The following is a 21,548-nucleotide window of genomic DNA, read 5'->3' as shown; positions in this document are numbered from 1 at the left end:
CGTAAAGAAGGTATTCTGGCTTTCTGAACACCAGCAAGAAATGTACTTTAGTCTTTCTCTAACCAGATAGTTTAGTCATGCTTTTCAGTGCTTTGAATTATTACTGGTTTTTTTTTTTTTTCCATAAGCCTACAGACAGCTTGTCTTTATTATTCTGGTGGGATTTGATTTTTTCCGTGGACGAATTTTGCAGTATTTCAAAGGGAATGCTAATCCACGTGATCATCAGCTGAATAATGAAGAAATTAATACTTCTGAAAACATAATGAATATAATCTATAGTAGTTGTTGAGGAATAAGCTAGTTTGAGTACCATAAAATTTAAAAAATAGCCTGAAGTGAAGAAATGTTGTTTTCCTCCTTGTTTTTGTGCTACCAGTGATTTCCAAAGCCACAAGCACTGCATTTGTGTGTGTATGCACACAGTTAAGTTCTCCGAGAAAGTAATTATAAAACATTAGGGAGATGTGAAAATATTTTAATTAAACTGTAATAGTGGTTGGATGTTATTAATATGATCAACACTCAAAACCTGGGGTTTTTTTAAAATTCTGTAGGGATTTTGAGGCAGAAACATAGTAAGAGGGTTGTTTGAGTCATGTTACAGAGGGCAAAGCAGGACTGAGATTAGTGAATGAGTTATTCCATTCCCTTAGAAGGTTTCCTGTGGTAACTTTTAAGAACATGACTGACACTCAAAGCTGTCGGCACCTGGGCTCAGCTGGCTGTACTGATGTACCCTGAGCCTCTTGCAGTACTTGGGGGATGTACTATACGAGAAAAGGAAGCACAGCAGAAAACAGTTCTTACTGTAACTGTACAACAAGAAGTAGTCTCTCTGTCAGCTCATAACTTCATTAAGAACTTCATAAACAATATAAATGTAGAATTTTAATTACATCTTAATTTATTATTCATCGTGGGGAGGATTATGAAATGAAAACTTTTATCTGTCCCACACAGAAAGGCAGCTGCACTTGGAGAGCTGTGAGTAGTCTGTCTGTTTCAAACACCTTATCTAGCAAAACATACTTGAATTCAAGAAGTACAACAAATAACTGAACTGGATAATGTATTAATGCGAAGACTCTTTAACACTTTAGACAGAAACTGGTAAATAAGGGTGTGCCTGTAACTACAGGACAAGGTCAAAAATAGTAGTCCTCTTTTGGAGAGTATATCCCTGGGTTTTAGAGGTAAAAGCAAATAATTTTTTACTTTTAACACAGAAAATTTGTTTCATAAATTATATTTTTACTGCATTAATGTAACAATTTAATATTTTTCTATTCTATTGTTATATTTAAATTTTAATTCTGCATTCAATGTGTTACATACAAAAATGTTTTCTATTTTGCAATGGCAGCCTTATGTTATTCTTCAAGATAGTATTTGATTGGTGGTGTCTTACCAGAAAGAACAATATAATCAATTATTTCTGAGGGGAATTGCTATAACATAATATGGCTTATAAGATTTTTAGAATTTCTTTTTCTAATACCTAAAAATTTTTTGTATTAAAATAGGTTTCCTCCATTTTTTGATGACAATCCATTTGGTATATATCAGAAGATTCTTGCTGGCAAAATAGATTTCCCGAGGCATTTGGATTTATATGTAAAGTAAGTCCATAACTCCCAACACTTTCTTTTCTATTCTAAACACCTCCTGAGCACTGTTCCTAAATAATCTTTTTAGAAGACCTGATTTCAGATTCTGATTTTCTGAAACATCATGTTGGAAAATGTTATATTACATTTACACTTGCAGTCCAAATAAACTTAGATATCTGGTAGACTTCAAGGTCGTGGCACAGTTTTAAGATAGTATCTGACTCTTTTCTGTGTATTATGGGATATTAAATGCTCTTCCACTTTGTACAAGCCTCATTGGCTTGTACTGTAAGAAGGTAAAGAGGAGAAATACGAAGGAGGTAATTTGAGTAAAAATTAGAAGAGCAGGAAGACAACATTAAGCTGTTTCTATCTATAGATACATACTACTTAAATCATTCTCAACATAATTACTTTAAAGAACTCTCGTACTTCAGAAGTTCTAGTGTAAAACCAACTTAAATTTATGATAGCGGGGGCCCAATTCAATATGCAGTATTACAAATACATATAATGTGTGTTTAATTCTCAGTATTTTGCAATTGTTAAAAGTACATTGCAGATGAAATGTTTTTTTCTATTTAAAAAATCCATAACTGAAATAATTTTTAGTAAACATTAAAACAGAAGAAATGCAATTATAAACATGAAGTTTCTCTTAAGAACCAGAGATAATTGAGTGAATGAATGAGGGATTGAAGACAGGAACTTATTTTACATGTTAATCGTTCATGATGTTTTGTTAGGCACTTGCTTACTGTCACAAATGGGTAAACAGATAAAAGCAAAACTAATCGTTTGAGAAGGGCTTTTTTTTTTTTTTTTTTTTTTTTTAAAGCCTCCACTGAATCATTGGGTGCAGTGAATGAGGCATGTCTGCCTCCCCTTAGGCTGACGAGTGTCTCATATTTTTGTCTCTTTGTAACAGTTTTCTCTTAGTAGCTCTACGCTGTTTCCAGTTTAGTGTAGTCTCATTGTCTGGTCTTCCTAATCCAATTGGTATTGGAAGGAAAACTGGTTATCTCTTGTAGTATTCTGTGCACTGAAGTATAATATTGTGACCAGAAGCTGGAACACCTCAAATTAGGTTATCATCAGTAACAACCCATCTAATATAGTGAAAGAAGTTACAGAGACTGGTAAGGTCACCCCTGAGCCTCCTTTTCTCCGGGCTAAACAAGCCCAGCTCTCTCAGCCACTCCTCACAGGGCTTATCCTCCAGACCCTTCACCATTCCCCTTCTCTGGACACACTCCAGCATCTCGATGTCTCTCTGGAAGTGAGTGGCCCAGAACTGTACATGAGAACGCTAGGCGTGGCCTCACCAGTGACAAGTATGGGGGGACAATCACTGTCCTGTCCTGCTGGCCACACTGTTTCTGTGGCTTCACTTGCTTTCTGCAGTGAGTTGTGAGCACAATGTCTTGGCCCTCAACCCTTCTTCCTTCTTTTAAACCACAATATGCAAAACTGGGTAATCTTTGAACATATCTGCATCATTAACTTAAAGCAAGTGCCAGGATTATTTTGTCCAGTGAAGGCAGTCTTCTTCTTACCTTACGTTTTTAGCCTCTCTGTTTTCTCTCTCTTCTCCCAATAAGTCTTTATTTCAGGCAGAAAGAACACTATCTTGGGTCCTGTCACACCTAGACAGTTTCTGAAGTATTAGTGCTATACAGTATTTTAACTCTTTGTTCTGAGGCAGCAAAATTATTTCCCTTTCTGAACTCTTCTCTCCCTAGGTATATGTACTGCTTGAGCTTACGGGCATTGACATTATTTTACTCACCTACCCCCTATCACCCGCACTTTTTACTTTCTGAATTTGTACCACTTCTGCTTTCCCACCTGCTTCATGGATGTAAATCCTTCTTATTGCTTTTATAAATTTGTCTTTGAAAAGCCAGTTTTGGAAAACTCCAAATGAAATGTCACTGGAACAGCATTTTAGTGATTATTTGTCTGGAGAGACCTTCATGTAGAATTTGATCCTCCAAATACATACAGCAACATATCTATTGAATTAATTTTAACAAGATAATTTTTAAATTATTTTTTTGAACCAGTGTAGTAAAGAAGTACTAAACCATCTATTTTTTGTTTCAATTCAATGGATATTTCTTCTGTCCAACGCAGCAAGAATCTTCTTTAAGCTCATCCCTTAACTGTGCTTTGATGAATTTTTGAAGGAAGCCAAGAATGATCCATGAAATGTTGTCTGGTTTTATAGGAATAGGAAAGTATCTTTGGCCATAAACTCTGTGAATGTCTTTTTTGGGTTTCTGGATTTCTTTTCAGTCCTGCTTCTGTTTTAAAGTGTGCTTAAAGTCATCCTTGTAGCCCCTTCCATAAGGAATGGTCTTTTTTGTGAAGTAGAAAGGGATATTTCTGTGAAGGTGACTGTAAAAGGAGTTGGTCACATTTAATTAGATTTAATCTAATTCAAATATTGATTGTCTGGAGTAATCATGAGAGTTTTAAAAATTGCTTTCTACATGGACTTTTTTATTCATGTACCTGGTAATTGAATATTCTTCCAGTTGAATTTTAGAATTGTATTCCTGCGAAATGCAACAGCTTTTTAAACAGTCTAGCACATTCAGTTCATGTGTTCTTTCTGCATACATTTTTGTGATTTCAAGGATAGGTGACACAATGCTGTTTGGGGGGGGGATAGTAGATGTTACAGATAAGGATGGAAAGAGGCTGGTGTGTCATTGTTATGTTTGTGTTCTTTTATGTAAATAAAACGGTTGACTTTTTTTTTAACCTTTCATATTGTTTAAAATTGGAACTAGCCATATTCTGTAATCCCCAGCATTTCATGCAGTATGTCATCTCTCAGGACTATGTGAGATTGTAGAAATAAGGATGGTTGAACTTTCGTTCTTTCTTGTCATTGGTACTTTATGCAATTAGACCAGAATGCCATTTTTCTAAAATTAACTAACAAAATAATCTTTGAGATAAAACATAACTGCTTATGGAAATATGAAGCCATATTTTTTTTTTCAACTCATAAGTAATCAAGCTAATTCCATAAATTATGATACTTTTGGTTTGTTATAGTTGTTTGGGCCTTAATATTTGAAGAACTTTGCTATTAAAATGGAAGAGTTTTATGTCTGTTAGTCCTTTGAAATATTGATTTAGTGTAATGTAGATCTGTTGAATGAACCAGTATCTCGGTGAGGCTTTTTGTTTTCAATGAAATTATAGATGATACTAGTTTAAAGCAGATGACTAACTCTTCCATGGTTTCCCTGGATATTTAGCATAAAGATGAGGGTGCAGTTTTATCTGCGTTTTTAATATATATTAGTGTTGAGTTCTAACAAACAGATAGGAGATCCGTTTTGAGATTTGGAATGCCCAGCAAAATACAAAAATACAAAGAAATAAATGGTGCTTGCTACTTGGCAAGGGGCAGGGGAGGAGAGAGAGTTTTTTTACTTTGTTTCTTGAAAGAGTTTAAAAGCAATTTGCAAGAATTCTGTTAGATTCTTTTTTATTGCTTACTCTTAAATATCCTAAAAGATGAGGAAATGAATGGGTCAAAGGGAAGTATGTTGTATTCTGCAACACTTGTATGACGGTCAAATATAAATTACTTCTGTTTAACAGAGAACATGTTTTCTTTACTTCAGAGACCTTATTAAGAAGCTGCTTGTGGTTGACAGAACAAGACGACTAGGAAATATGAAGGTCAGTGTAAAATCTTATGTGTAACACAGAACGAGGTTGAAAGAATTGTGTAGGAAATACGTAGACCAGCTCTTCATAAAGTTTTTGTTTTTATAAGCATGAAACAGATACATTTTCCCATACATTACTTTGGTTATGCAATCCTAAATGCAAAGTTTAACCTGTGTATTTCTGTTTTTCTGAAAATCATTCTCCTATTTGGATTAATGCTATCCTTCATGATGGTTTCCCTCAGTCCTCAGCACCACCCCCACCATCACTCCCTTCATTAATTTGAAAAGCGAGATTAGACCAGAAACCTGGTATTAAGTCCTGTAGTACAGGGTGCCAGCTCATTTGGTTCTTTTTTGTGGAGGTGTTAATCCCAGAAGGAGCACTAACCAAATTTGAAGTTTAAAAATTATTTTTAGGAGTATAAGGATTGTTGTAGTACCATGATACCTGTTCATTGTCTTGGTGGGGCTGATAAGAACAGTCAAATACTCTTCCACCAGGAAGAATTATTTACCCTAATCTGAACAGATTTACAAAGACAATAGATACTGAAATTAGCTTGTTTAACCTTTCATTTCTTTAGAGACATCTAAAATTTTTATTTCTCTGGGCAAGGAATGTTAGAGGTTTTCTTTTAGGCCCAAAGCACATGGTAAACATAGGTGAGGAAGGTAAAAGGTGCACAATCATCCAGGGTTTTCTTAAAATATTGATGAAAGTATAAATGCTTTAACCAGCTGTCCAGTGTTTTCTTTTGGAGCCTTTTATGGCACAAACTTAGACTGGTAAGAAAAAACAGGAAATAATGTTTTTCTTATGTTTTGAAATCCTAGTGTTTTTCAGGAGGATTTCTTAAGCTGAAAATTTATAAACTCAAAGTTCACTCAAAGTGAAAACTTGTATATTTTTGGACAGTTTTGAAGGAAAACAAGAACAGAAGCAAATCTTGACTTACTCAAACATGGGTTTTGGGAAATGTGTTTGGCTGGTTTTTGTGTTGTTTTGGGATTTTTTTAGTCTGTGGTTGCTTAGGTTTGTTTTGGGGTTTTCCCTACAATTGACTGAAATGCCTAAATCAAAACCAGTTCTAATTAAAAGCAGATTTTGGGGTGGGAGCAGTAGGTCAGACTTGTCTGATCCTTTTCCACGATCATAATTGGTTTAAAAAGATGTGAATCCCATTGGACATTTTCTGGTGAAGCATTGAGTCAGATCTGCTTTTGAGGGAAGTAGGTGATACTGTTCTCCTTGATGCCTCATTGGATATGAACATGGATAGTTCCACTCCACATAAACCTGAAAAAACCCAAATGTGTGTTACACTTCATTTTGTGGAGCTGTATGTGCCATAAGCTTGAGTGCTGTGCTGTGATCAGGCCTGAGACAGCCAGATGTTTTTCCCTGGTGCTTAATGCCTTGAGAATGAGTCTGTGCTTGAAAGAAGCTTAATCATGAAAAAAAGATACATTTTTGTTCCCTACATACCTAATCAAAACAGGCAACCCAGAGAGAGTAATCATTACAAGGCAAATACACCTTTAACTGTGTATCTAAAATGAAAACAAATGTTTTAATATATTTACTTTCATAACAGTACTGAGAACCTCTTGCTGTTAGCATTAAACGACTGTAATATTTGAAAAAACTATGTGCTCCCTAGACATTATTTTTATTTAAACACCATCAACTGCCAGTTATTTTTTCCTAGTGCAAGAATTAGAAAGTATATCTGAATAAAAGGCATTGTCTAAAATGTTGGAGAAAACAGAAGTAAATAGGACTGTAGTGAATGGTTTTGTGAGTACTTTAAAGCCTGTTCTTGATCTCCCTTGTGTCAGAAGAATGCTAAAAAAGCCCGAACAAACCCCAAATCAAAAATATTTGGATTTTATTGCTGGAACTCAGGAACTGCTAGGGAATTAACACTATGAATTTATCCTTTAGAATCTTTTAATGATTATCACCTGGAAAAAAGAAAAAAGGATAGACTGTTAGTCTGCTTTGATATCACAGTTCTTGTAATGAAATACATGGTTTGGCTTACATGTAGCTTACAAAATAGTTATTTTGATTTCTTTCCTTAAAGAATGGAGCAGATGATGTGAAGAGACATCGATGGTTCAGGTCTATAGACTGGGATGCTGTACCTCAAAGGAGACTAAAGGTACATTCTGCAAATACTGTATAGACATCACAAGGAGAAATCATTGTTCATTTAAGCTGATCTGTTGAAGGTGTGTTGGCTGTTGCATCTGTGTGTTTGTGTGTGTATGACCACATGCCTATACACACACTTAATAATTAAAGGCATATTTGCTCTTTTGCAATGCAGAGTTAGTTGTATAAATGTCTGTTTGCATTTTTGTCTATATACGAAATGTCTAAAATAAATCCCTGCTTTAGTTTGCTGAAGCTGATTAGTTAATGCAAAGTTTAGTTTACAGGTTTAGCGTTTTGTAAGTGATTACTTGTCGTAAGTGGATTTTTATTTGGGGAAGTGGAGGGGCTTGGTAGTTTGTTGGTTTGATTTTACTTTATTTTCTTTTTTTCCTTGTCCTTACATTTATGGAAGTATTTTACTGTGAGCTTTAAATTTTTGTGCCAAGTTCAATTCAGGTAAATGTTTTAATAAAATGTAATGCATATGGGAATAGGAGGAATAGGGAAGGTGAAAGAGAAGGATTTATGAATGTAATTCTAACATACTTTTTAACAGCACTGAATTCTAGTATTGCATGAGGGCAGATGTTTGCAAAAGCTATCAACACTGCAAAATGCTTTTTAAAGTCCTTTCGAAGTAAAACTGCCTTCTTTCTTTCCTTCCTCAGAGTTCTAACTTGTACAGTTCCTTACAGCAGTGATTTTCTGTAACAGAGACTGAGTTGCCATATGCAGTCAATCAAGTACCAATTAAACATTTGTTTATCTTTTCTTTGCATTAGTTTCTTCCACTTAATTTCCAGGTATACCTTGAATTCTTGCAAAAAAAAAAAGATGAGATTAAAATGTTCTTGACATATTCTTGTAAACAACATGTAATACAAAGCTGTAGTGACCTTTCTCTTTAAGAAAAATAAGTTTACAGTGTTTCAAATGCGTGGGTTTGTTTTATTTTTAATCATTACTGCACCCAGCTGATGTTTTATGTATATGCATTGTAATGCAGTCACATCTGTTTATTGAAACCTGCAAAGAACATAAACTGGATAATAACCTGTTTTATAAGTATATAAATTCTGAAGTTTATGACAACCAAAGCAATAAAAATCAAATAGTATTAAAAAATTATCATTAGATGTACAATCAAAAGTCTTGGGTCCAAACATCCTTTGCATGGCATTTTTATTTTAAAAATAAATTTTAAAAGAGTTACTGTAGCATTCAGATTATTATGAATACAAAACTTGTTTCTTAATCTTTGTGATGGTTACATTAAGCTCTTAGAAGATGAGATGCTACTTAATGAAACCTTAGAGTAGGGATGTGAAGTGGATCAGAATTTTACTTGATTATTTCTAGAGGCAGCTATATTCTTCAGAATTTGTTTCACAATTTCATACTGTTGAAGAGATTAAAAATATGAAATAATACACACGATGCTCCATTTTCCCCTGTAAAAAGCATTAATTTGTCTATTGTACAAATGATGCATTGTTTCATGGTCCTAATAAGGTCTTAAATATGAATATCATATAAATAATAGTAATGATTGAAAGAGAGAAAATCATTTCATTAATCATCCTTTCTCTCTTTTCTTTTGTTTTCTCTTTCTGTGTGACACTTAACAAAACTGTTTTGGGGAGGAGGGGTACCAGACACTGCTCACAGTGGAGCAGACAGTTCTTTGGGGCAGAGCAGATTCTGCACATTTTCTTCAGCATCTGGGCAGTTCTACTGTGACTGCCAGACACAAAATTAGGACTCTGCTTTTGGCTGAAGGGTAGAAGTACTATCTTACAGGGACCTGTGCTTTCCCATTGAAAACCTACTGATGATGACATCATTTTGAGAAGCCCAAAAGATCAGATAAAATCTCATGAGCTAGTGTAAGCCAGACTTTTATCTTTTTGAGGAGATGCAGAATAACATTTATAGTTACAACTTCATAGTTCCGTCTGTGGTATTAACTTTAAGCCAGTTCAGTGATCGTTCATAAGGTTTTCTTATTCTAAAGTGTTCTGTTGGACTCAGCACGATAGGTAAGCTCTCAATTGCTGAGAAAAGGATAGAGAGATGAATGTCCCTTGAGAGGAGAAAGGGTTTTGCCCTTCATTAACCCCTGCAATTAGTGAAACGTTCATGAAAGCATCTTTACTTCACTGTCTGTGACCAGAAGTGCAGAGTAATCTCAATATTAGATTTAAGACGACTTGGAACTACAGGTACTGTGAAGCTGACGAGCAATACTAGAAATTGAAAGGATTCTCTGAGAAAACAAATAGAAAACAGATAATTCTCTTAGCACCTTCAAGTTTCATAAAACCAGTCCATTTGAATTAAGCTTCTTTTATAGCCATCCTTGTGAAATGAGTTATGGTGAAGCAATTTCTTTACCTGCTTGAATTTATTGCTAGGTTAGGAAAAATCATAGTAGGTAGACAGAAGTAAGTAATTTCAACCTCTTTGAAAGCAATCAATCTGTTTGAAAGCAGCGCAAAGAGGAGGCTTTTTTCCTTCAATATGGAAGCAATTTCCCATGCTGCTCTGGAGATTCTTAGTTGAAAAGAGCCTAATATGATTACACACCTTTTTGTTCATAGGCCACAGAAGAGGAGAGGAATGAAGAAGAGTGGCATATTATGCTGTGGTAACATGTGCCTGGTTGTAATAACATGTTTAGTTGTAATTTTTTGCAGTAGTTACCTTCAGTCTGCAAAGCAGCTAAAACTAGTGCTCAATAAAATAGGTATCTGCATTAAGTGTATTAATTATCTAAGTGACTTTTAACCACAGTATTTAACTGTAAAGTTGACAAAGTGTGGGAATATGTATGTGTTGCTGCAAGCTTCTCTCTCTCATGCCATTCATTATTAGGGAAAAGGTGAACTGTAAATCTGTACTCCATTTGTTTAACAGATCTTTTATAGAATTTCTGCTTTATTATGATGGAGAGGAGCTCATTGAGGAAACTACTAACATTTTTGTTGTGCTTGTTCTGACTAGCCTCCCATAGTGCCCAAAGTATCCAATGATGGAGATACTTCCAATTTTGAAGCTTATCCTGAAGATGACTGGAACAAGACACCTCCAGTACCTCCTAAAGATCTAGAAATTTTCAAGAACTTCTGAATGTAACATCTACACTGGACAAGGTATGTCCAAAGTCAAGAATGCTCTTGAAAACATTGCAGATCTGTGAGTGCGAGCCACATGCAGAAATTACATTTTCTGATTCATAATGCGTTACGGAGTGACAAAGATCACTAATCTCAGACGCTTTGGTTTTCTACAGTGATGAAGAGTTATATGCATACAGATAAATTTAAGTTCTTCTGTCCTTAAATCTTTTAAAATAGTGTGTTAAAAAGAAATACCTAGATTGATTTGACTGATAAGGAAATGTGATAGTTCTTAGTTGTAAGGTTTTTCGATGAAGAATGCAGACTTTAGAGAAATAAGATTGTCAGATTAATTCTGTACCCTGGATATTCTCTTTTATAACTGTGATAGGTTGATATTTGTTACTGAGTTCAAATACTACACCTTGAGTTTTGTGTTATTTCTTTTGTCTTAGAAACTGGAAGGAAATTGAAGTGCTAAGAGCAAGTCTGAAGAATAATGGAGTTCAGATATAAATGAAGATTTTCTTTGTGACTAAGAATGATACTGCATTCAGATATGTGTATTAATATATAGTAAATGTCTAAAAAGATGGAGGCAGGCAGGAATAATTTTTGCTGTAAACATTGGACGTTAGTAAATTGTAATAATGATAGTCTGCTCTTAAGTAGACTAACTAAAAAGATATTTTTACGATTTTTTTTTAACTTATGGTTAAGTTTCCTGCTATTCCCACACCCTTTTTGCATAGTTAACTCATAGACTTAATTTTATAAGTTTATACTAAACTTGTGTAATAAAAAGCACAAATTAGTATATATGTATATAATGAATACAGTACAACTAAAGCACAGGAATTGTGCAAAGATGTAAATTTTTGTACTTTGCAGAGTCTATGATTTTTATTTTTCAAATAATGTTTTTCAAGAAGTTCTTTAGGAATAAAAGTCTTAAAAAGGATAAATGAGTTTTTCATCATCTTATATACATTTTATAATTCTTTGTAAAAAATAAAAATAATTACGTTTTAAAAAAGATTTGTACCTAAAATTTCCAATGCCTCACACTTACAACCATAGTACTTGAAAGCAGAAAGACAAGGGCATGTTTTATTGTTAAGATGCATCTTAATGGCTAATTTATGAAGTTCTGTTACAACTGTGTCTCTTTGCAAACCAGAATTTTGAGTGGTTATACACTGTCTGAAATGAGATTCCTCACATGAAAACTGTTCGTAAACATGCAAGTCAGTGCATAATGATAAAAGAGCTTTAACTGACTCTGACAGTAGTTGTTCCCTCTCAAGCTTGTTGTCTTCTCCAAGTATAAAGCATGAGCTGTAACAGATCTTTTTCATTGGTGAAATAGTTGTTGAATGCTGGGCACTACAGAGTATCAGAGGGAAGACTGAATATATAGTATAGCCTTATTTTTCTGCTCCCCCTTTTTTGAAGATGTCCTAGTACCTGCTGCCAGCAATTTTGTATGTACAGAGTTCAAACCTTAGATGCACAGTCTTTTTTTTAATCCTGTGCTAACATCTTTCTAGCAGCTTGAGCACACTGTGTTTTGGAAGTATTTGCAATATTGCTTCATTTTAAGTAGCACTGAATATCAGTATGTGCACATGTATGTATCTATGTATATGAATGCACAGAAACATGAAGGTAGATTGTATACTAGTCAGAATCTCTTTTTTCCGGTTTTTTTTTCATGTTACATATTGTGATACTTGTGTTAATATAAGAGAGTTGATTTTGAAGTGCTTCAGTTACAAAAAGCAATTACAGTCTACAGGATGTTGTGGGTTTAGATAACTTCTAGTGAAATTACCATATTTATACCAAATTTTTTCTGAAATTACCATATTTATCATTTTATGGCAGATCTGTTACTGGGGTCTCCTTGTGGAAAAGTGACCTCCATTTTTTTTGTTTAAACAATACAGAAGTGCTGCTGTGAACCTGTAATTTCTAGGGTATTAGATTATTTCTTCATAAAGCCAAGTGTAGATTGTATAACTCTTTGCAAAAATGCACAATGTGTAACAAAATCAGGATATTTCAAAATGATAATTCTGGGATATCAGAAAACTGTCGTGATGCAATCAATGCAAGTTGATGGCCACAGCTGCCACTCAATAAATATTGTGTAGGAATGTATAATGAAATACAGGACAATGCGTAGGAAATTACAATTTTGACCTAGTGTAAGTACCTTATTCTCTTACAAATATAGTGGGCCAGATTAATTTTTTTATCTGTGGAAGTTGGTATTCTAAATCAACTGGAAAAACTGAAACACATAAAATACAGCTTACTTTGTCTAAGGGGGAGCAAACAGTTCGGGAGTTTTCTTGATGTGCAAGCTTATGGTATTTTATGGACTCTGAATACTACAACATCAATTTCTTATTGAAAAATTTGCATACTGCAACAAGAAAGTGTGCTAAATATAGGATTTTTCTTCAAATTTCAAAGCTGCTCTGTGTCTTCAGATCTGAGGAAATGAAGTTGAATTTGAATAATTTGCCACAGTGGTGGTTAAAGTTTGGAATGCTTGAACAACAGGAGATAGTGGATTTTCTTTTTATGAATCTTAGCCATTGCTGGCAGTGGATGCACTGACACTCATTATGATAGAGACTAAGGAAGTGAATACAATATTAATAATAATGATAATCCATTGACTTTACATTGTTTCCGAGCCATGTGTACATACACCTAACTACTGACCTCGTCGGCATGCTTTCTAGTACAAAACTGCTTTCAATTTTTTTAAATTAAAATCCTGAACTGAAAAATAAAACCAAAACATTTTTGAATCATTATTTTAAGTGATCAGTTATTTTCTCTACAGTCCTGGACTTAATGAGGTGTTATTACCTGGCCGTTTCATTTATTTGCACAAGTGAGTCTGCTTTATATTAAGTCTTTACTGGGACTTCATGGCCCACTAATGTAGTTCTGTCTGAGTGCTCATGCAGGTAAATACTGCACTAAGAACTCTGGATTTATGGATTTTTTTTTAAGAAGACTAGAACATTTTTTCAGTTCCTATTCAAGTAGGGTGTTCTCTGAAGTTCATTTCATTTTGATTCTTTCTGTTAATGTGTACTTCTGCGTATAGACTGTTGCATAAGGACTGTTGTCTTGCGAGAGAGCCCACAGGCCTTTGGTATTCTACATCCGTGAACAAGAATATTAAGCATTAAAAAAACAACCTTTATTTTTGAGTTTTATATATATATATATTTTTAATTGCCCAATCTGAGGTTTGAAGCGATAAACATGAATTGTAAACTCAATTGCCTTGTAACCAAATGATATAAATGCTTCATGATTTCAATGAAGAACATGCTGTAGATTTTCCTGTAAATTAGCTTGATCAATGAATATGTGTGCTACTGAGCTTTAACTAATGTGATCTTCCACTGTAGAAAGTCATTGTTATGGATCAAATATAGGTACTAAACTATGTTTAAATGGATGAACAGGGATTTTACAGTTTTGAAAGCAATGAAGATACGGCTGTTCCTCAGCCCATCTGCTTGCCATTCAGAAGAGTTGTGATGCAGTGCTTCCTATGCTATAGAATTATTTTTCAGCTTTCAATGACTGTAGCATGAATCCTTTTTGTACTGTACTGTGTACAGACTTCCCATGTTTTGCACTTTTCTATGGCAAACCTTGACTGCTTTATAAATACTCTGTTGTGTAGTAAGTAGTGATAGTGGTAGCAGGCATTTGTGTGCTGCATAATCCGTTTGGACTGCTCAACTTGCAAGGTTAACTTGGGCTAATGTTGTGTGTTGGCTGGTTGCTTGTTGTAGCTCACATGTGTAAGTACTGTTCAAAGTTACAAAGTCAGCCCTCATTGCACAATGAAAATCACTGTGATCTGTACATAAACCCTAGTAAAACTTTATTGCTGTTTAATTTAATGTAATACCTGTCAAATCTGGATTCATTTAATAAATCTTTATATCTTTTCAAATGTTTAAACCTAGTTTGCTTCCATTTATGTTGGGAGGAGATTTGGATTCTTCAAGTAAGAAAATGATGAAGGGAAGACGAGAGGACTAGAAAAACAACTGTTCCTTCTTTTCATGTGTTAAATCTTTTCAGAACAAAACACAAGTGTTTGAACAGATCTCAGATGGTTTGGAAGAAGCACCAAAAAGTACATTTTCAAAACCATTTCAGGTAGTGCACCACTAATGAAGTGTTAACTCAGACTTCTCATTAAACTTCGATTATATGACCCTAATTGCTTTGGCATTTTCACAGCTTAATGACCTGAAAACTGTCCACAACACTCATTTCAATCTGTTTCTTTAAGCATCAGAAAATAGTCTTAAAATGTCACAAAAAATATTCTTACATTGTCAAGCACACGTAACTTACCCTTTATTTATTTCATCTTCCATCAAGAACTTGAAAAGTCCCATTTTTAACAAAATATGTTTAGCTGTTTGTGTTAAATTCCTTCTCTTGAGTCAAATGTATTTTATTTCTTACCCACTGGATATGGTAATCTGGCAGATACAATTGCATAGTCATAGATCTGACTGGTTAAAGTTTGGACTAGTTAAGGGTTCATTTTTTTAAGACCAAATATTTTTTTTTCCTGCCTGGCTTCATTCTAAATTCTGTGGATTGATGTTTTGCTGTTGTAAACCACTATGTTGTGTGCTTCGAGAGACTGCTAATGGAAAGTAAAGGAACAGTGCAATGAGTCCTGGCATGCTTTTAGACATGTCTTTGATATGTATCAAAAGAACTTCTCAGTTAAAACACAGGAAGTTTTTGAATGGTAACAGTAAAGCATTTTGTTTGGCATCTTGTTCATACCCCAGCCATGGGGTGGAGTTTTTGTTCATTTGTTCCGAGTGCTGTATCTTTTTTGAATGCCCGTGTAACTCCCTATCTTACCCAATAGAGGCCATTTAAAATACGCTATTTCACTCATTCAGGGTAGGTAGGTAGGTTTTTTTGGTCCACACTCACTACTCCCAAATCTCTCACTTCATGCTTCATTGGGCCTTTTTAGGGCAAAACAGTCTTAAAACAGCATTTGACAAGAGCCCACTGTTCTGTGACCCACTGTTAACCAGTAAAGGTGTAATATAAGGAATGGTAGAAAGCAGCTGGCCCTGTTACATCTGGATACTGCCCAGTACTTTGTGAATTCTTATATAACTCACAAATTGAGCCCTTCCTTGTGCAAACTCCTGCTAGCTGCTTCAATCTCAGCTTCAGAATTCAGGCAGCTTTTCACAGGGACGGTAAAAGGCTCTCCTACTGTTGCCTGTAGAAGTCTCTACCTTCTGTTCTTTCTGTTCTGTCTTCCTTGCCCCCTTTTCATCTACCCTTCAAAAAATCACCACATATGAATGTGTGTCAAGCTTTGTATTTAGCCTTGAAACCAGAAATACTGTAAAATTTTAGCAAGCTGAATGGTATGAATTTCTTTCTATGTATCAACTCCTTTTTTAGTTTTGTGCAATCATATTTCAAACAATTATTCTGTGAAAAGTGCAGCAGTCAGTGGGGCTATTATACCAACTTTGACTTAAGGTAGATTTTAATGCCAATGAGTTGCTGGGGCAGTCGAGAGTCTTAACACCTTTTACTACATCTGTAATTCAGGCCACTGAAGTCTCTGAGGCGCATCCCAAAACTGGTATGCGACCCGAAACAACAAACATGCGGGCCTGTCTTACTTCTAGTATGCAGAACTCTAAGGTGCCATGCAGGTGCTGTCCCTACTGTACTGGTTTTTACATAATCAGAGTACAGATAAATACCTTCTAAATGTCTGTGTCAGCTTAAACAACTAACCAACTTCAGGTTTGGGGTTTTTTTTTTAGTCATTTGTTGGTTTTTTGTTTTTTAATTCTTCTCTCCAGCATATTGTCCCTATTCTGGACTATTGTAATACAGAAGATGAATGAGAGAAAAGTATTTTGGGAAAACAAATAAGCTTGAATTGGACTGCAATCCAAGAAGTAACTTGATATGCCTGACCAGTACCTACTTGCAAATGCACTTATTCTATCATTAAACATTGTAGAAAAAATGATGCCTGTTTAGGTTTATGCTGGCTTTTAAGCTAAATTTCCTGTTTTTCTCAATATTGTATACAAAAATGTCATTTTAGGAGTCAGTTTATTTGAACTTCAGTCAATAGTTGTTTTAGTTTAGAGAATCCTTGACAGTGAAATCCTTCAGTTGGAGAAGGACAGTGCTTTACAATCATCATGCTCTTAATTTTCTGCCCAAGTGTAAGCCATGTAGAGGAGGTGGTTGCCCTTTCAGTGCCAATACTGTTGCAATTCACATGACGAAAACAGCAGCTTGCTTGAGCCTGCAGAGCCTAAACTTAAACCTTGAAGGACCAAGTCTCTTCTTTGAGCAGGTTTGTGAGAGTATAACTGAGCAGCTTAGCAAATACTAAAACTTAGCTGTAGAAAAACTCTTGAGCTTTACAATGGCAACTCTTCAAAAGTTAAGCATTAGAGAGCTCAGTTTTTGATTTGGAATACAAAAGTAAAAGATTCTATGCTGTTTTGTGCTTCTGAAGTTTAGTGAACAAATGCAAAAAACACAGAGTGATTCAAATTGTGTGTATAATATCTAGGAGCTTCTTTGGCCTGCTTCTATTTTCTCAGTTAAAAAGACACTGTAATTGAATTTAGGACCCTATTCTAATCAAAGTGCTTGTGAAGCACCATTTAAGTGAAGCAGTGCTGCTAGGTTGTATTAATATAGTAAGTAAAATATTCACAATTGGCATGTCTTCTGTTTGTACTGATAACCAGTTTCCTTTGTGTTAAGCTTTTGACAGGGTACCCTTCCTTCCCGGACCAGGGTAAAAGAGTAGAGGAGGCTGCTGTTCTGCTAAATTCTTTATTTCATAGTCTCACAGCTTTCTTGAAGGCAGAATTCGAAGGAAGTTACATGATAAAGCCAAGCAGCAGCAGCAACAGCAGGCAAAACCAGCTTCTTCTATATGTTCTATATGCTCCATCTATTTTTTCTTACAGAAGTGTGGATTACATTTGCTAACTGACCAATAAGATTAACACACGATTCTAGCTTTTCTTTTCTTAACCTATCCTGGTCTAATTCTAACAGTCGTAAGTCTTACACAAGTGTTACATAGGTATTACACAGATTTGCATGTACAGTTTCTATCAGCTCTTGTTTATGTGAACACTCTATCTAAAAAATATGAACAGTGTAATTCTATCTATATTTTGTCTAAAGTAAAGAATTCTGTGAAAAGGTAACACTGCTGCAGCAAGAACTATGTTTAAGGTCTCTGCTACAGCTTTTTAATGTTTAAGGCACTTGGCATATATTTCTACTGAAGTTAAAAATCTATATTTCTATTTCACTTTGGTGTGGCTTCATGTATCTCAGCTTGTCCAAAGGTTTTAATTCAATCCCTGTGCTTTGGCTTCCCTCTGGGCCTGAGTCCAGAGGAGCTTTCACTCCAACATCTTTGATGCATGTTAACTAGGTGGCTTAACATTCTGTTCTTAGTTTTTCGTCAAGCTTTTACCCATTCTACTAGCAGGTTTTGCAAAAAGTAAGCACAGAGACGTAAACAGAAGTAGGTAAAATATATTTTTTCATGTTAATAAAGCTGAGCTGTGAGTTGATATGTAAACAAAGACCAGCAATTTTATGTAAATGCATTATCCAGGAACAGCAGTCTCTTCATATTAATAAATTCCTGCTTTGAATCTATTCAGATTTAGGTTTTTGAGATTTATTTTTCTTACTGGCCTGTGACTTAAAGCAGCACTGCAGTCCTGTGCTGTGACACTTGTTCCTCCTGCCACTCTGCCATCATCCATGTAGCAGCTGTAAGTGAGCCTGCTGACCCAGCTGATCTATCAGAAATGTTTCCCTGCTGGGACCTGAAGTTTGGATCAAAAGCACTACTTCCACTTAGTTTATCTGAAAAGGAGTTTTCAATAGCTGATTGTGGCTAAAGTCTTTCTGTTCTCTGCAGGTAGTTGCCACCAGAGAGTGAGACTATTGCAATGTGCTGTAAAATAAAAAAAAATTCTAACAGTGCATTTTGAACCTGTTCTCAAATGTTTTCATAAAGCTCCTGTGACTCATGTAATCCCCAGCAAAATCTTGGTGATGCAAAAAGGAAAGTGTGGTGGTGGATCACTTAAGCAGGTGTTGTTAGGGACTGAATCCATTCTTTAATATCACCATCTGACTACTGAAGAAAGGGAGATTTATAGTAATAGTAAAAATTATAGTAATATTTATTTTTAAATAGATTTTCTAGGCAGTCTATCAGAACATGAGTGACCATTACCCTTGAGTCAGGTTTTCTTGCTGACCCTTCGTTTTGAGATAATGAATTTTTGGATTTTGAAAACATCTGAAGTCTGTTTCAGAGACTAGATTCTGCCAGTAATTTTCTATTTGATTTTTTTTTCTATGTGGCTGGTGATCATTTACATGCAAAATATGGCAGATTTGAAATTATTATGTTAATTTGTTTAAAATTTTAATTAATATGCTGAACTGGCAACCAAATAAGAAAAGTCTATGCATTCAGTTTAAGAATAAGATACTTAACCATATCAAAGCTTTGGATGCAAAATATTTTAAGGTTGGAAACAGAGTAATATTGTCTGAATAAACAAGTATCATGAAGGTGAGTTGATTTCAATTCTTCTGCTGGGGATTAACACTGGGAGCTATTGAATGAGGAATAAAAAGAGGAAGTTTTCTTCAATTCCACTCTTCCAACCACGTGTCAATAATTTCGAAGTAGTAAAAGTGTAGCTATGGCAGTAGCCAATATCCAAGAGTGAAGCTAGGATATGTACAGGGCATTTCTCAAAACGGCAGCCTAGGTTGTGGTGATGCCTTGCAGCTTGTCCTCTGTTCTGTATCAGCTTTTACTGGGGTGCATTCATGAGTCACCTCCTGAGAACAGGTTGTTGGTTGTTGTCACTCTAAATGCCTTTTGTATCACTTTGAAGTGTAAGTCTTTGATAGCAAAGTATAAAATCTCACTTCCTACCCCCAAGAGCAAGGTTCACCTCAATGGAAAAGGAGCAGCCAAGTTAATAGTATTAACCCTATCTTTTCTTTTCTTTTTTTTTTTTTTTGTTACAGCATCTCCATGAAATATTAAATGGTTTGAAGTTTGACATGTGGTATCACATTTCTTCATCAAAGGAGGGTTTACAGCTTTAAAAGATGGTGCTTTTTACTGATGCCTTTTCCTGGTCTTAAAATCAAGAGGCGTACACAGTTAGAAGGGGAAAAGGGATTTTACCTTGGTATTTATTTTTAAGGATCCTTAGGTGTACACGTCCAGGTCATATGCATCGAGATGCACCCTGCCGAGTCTTTCCCTGTGTCTCTGTGTCTCTCCTCCTCCTCTCCCCCAACATTGGGTATAACATTATAGGCTTTACTAATTAGCATATCTATCAAAGATTCCCCAATGAGAGGCTCAAGTGAGCCCCCCCTCCCCAAGGAACCTTCCCCTGGATGGTTCTATCTTGGTTTACAGAATATGTTCTGGAGAGGACCTTGGGGCCTGGGGCACACTGATCCCTACCTATGAAGCTTCTAAAATGTTTAGCCTCTTAGCTTAACAAACAAGTCCAAGAATGTAGGCAAAAGCACTAGGAATACAGAAGCTGTAAAAAGGTATAACGGGTATAACAGAGGTAAAAAAGAAAAGGCAAAAATCTTCATGGCATCATTACCAATTTTGTTCTATTTATGTGACACATGGAAATTGCCAATATAAGACAGTTCTCAGCTTCTGAGTTTTCTGCAAAGTAAAAATCTTTTTGTAGGTCATGTTTACTAAAGGATGGGATTCATGGAGTGAAATAGCCTTCATTAAGATAACTTACCAGTCTAGGAAGCAAATTGCCGTTGGGCTTGTGGTGACAGACAAGATTTGCTGAAGACGTTTTTTATATTTCCAAGTATAAAATAAGATTCAATGATCAAACAGTGATTATTTTTGTTATTGCAATTAAAAATTAAATTGACTTTCTTATCGTGCCGGTGCCAAAGTAATGAACAGTACTGAAACTTACTTAATTTGTTGTGGTCTGTGTGTTGGATTCTTTTCTGTTTTCAAACCATCAAAAATAATAGCAATTAATACAATAAAACATGCAAATGAGGAGTCATTTACCTTGTAATGTCTTTAAGCTTCTAGTGTATTCTGTACATGGAGTGGAGATGTCATGCTACTTGAAATAATTCATTCCATAAGTTTTGCCGCTCTCTAAATCTCTTTTGTTGATCTGAGATTGGCATAACTTCAAGCAACTAAAAGAAGAAAAGCTGCAAGAAGAATATAAAAACAGTCAATGAGTTTTAGAACATATGTTGTCCAAAAGTGTGAGGGTTTTGTTGGTTTTTGTTGGTTTTTTTTTCTCTGCATAGGGCCACGTACCATGTGATGTTCTGGACACTAAAACACAAGCCACCTTGAGACCCAGCTTTGAGTTACAGTATAGTTCCATATATTGCCAAGAAAGTTCTTGCATTTACTTTTTTCAGCTAGTTCCCTTTAAAGGCATCCATAGCTGTATTTGCCTGTAATGTTTTGGAAGTGCTTTCTTCATGTTCAAGCTTGTTTCCCTGTTGCCCTGATGGTGACATTCAGTGGAGTTCACTGCTGTTTATTCTGTTGAAAAAATGCCTGATCCTGTTCTTTCTCAAGGTGTTACGAGCAATAGCAGCAATACATTACAGATTGAAACAATGCATTATCATGAGTCACATGAAAGACAATGAGAAAGAGACAAAAGAGAGAGAACACATCCTATCACGGTAGAGTATTTAAAAGGATTTCCAGTAACATGATTAAATTAAAATTCTTTTAAACAAGGCCTTAAAGATACAAAGCTTAAGGATCAAATAAAATTTCTCCTATTAATGT

At 35.1% G+C, this 21,548-nt stretch overlaps 1 protein-coding gene across 2 annotated transcripts in view; it reads left to right on the top strand.

Annotated features, from left to right (window-relative positions):
- PRKX (protein kinase X-linked) overlaps nt 1-19,906 on the top strand; it is a 60,859-nt gene extending 40,953 nt beyond the window's left edge. Inside the window, exons 5-9 of one of the 2 annotated variants that reach the window (XM_048328498.1) lie at nt 1,527-1,622; nt 5,261-5,318; nt 7,399-7,476; nt 10,476-10,624; nt 19,751-19,906. In XM_048328498.1, coding sequence (XP_048184455.1) covers nt 1,527-1,622; nt 5,261-5,318; nt 7,399-7,476; nt 10,476-10,601 — 358 coding nt within the window. In that variant the 3' untranslated portion in view covers nt 10,602-10,624; nt 19,751-19,906. Of the gene's footprint in view, nt 1-1,526; nt 1,623-5,260; nt 5,319-7,398; nt 7,477-10,475; nt 10,625-11,046; nt 14,597-19,750 lie in introns of those variants that run through there. The other variant, XM_048328489.1, reaches the window with a different exon arrangement.
- The last annotated feature ends 1,642 nt before the right edge of the window (nt 19,907-21,548 follow it).

This window comes from Corvus hawaiiensis, chromosome 2, assembly GCF_020740725.1.
Source record: "Corvus hawaiiensis isolate bCorHaw1 chromosome 2, bCorHaw1.pri.cur, whole genome shotgun sequence".
NCBI lineage: Eukaryota > Metazoa > Chordata > Aves > Passeriformes > Corvidae > Corvus > Corvus hawaiiensis.
Note: the sequence above shows the minus strand (reverse complement) of the source record. Positions and strands in the feature narration are given on the sequence as shown.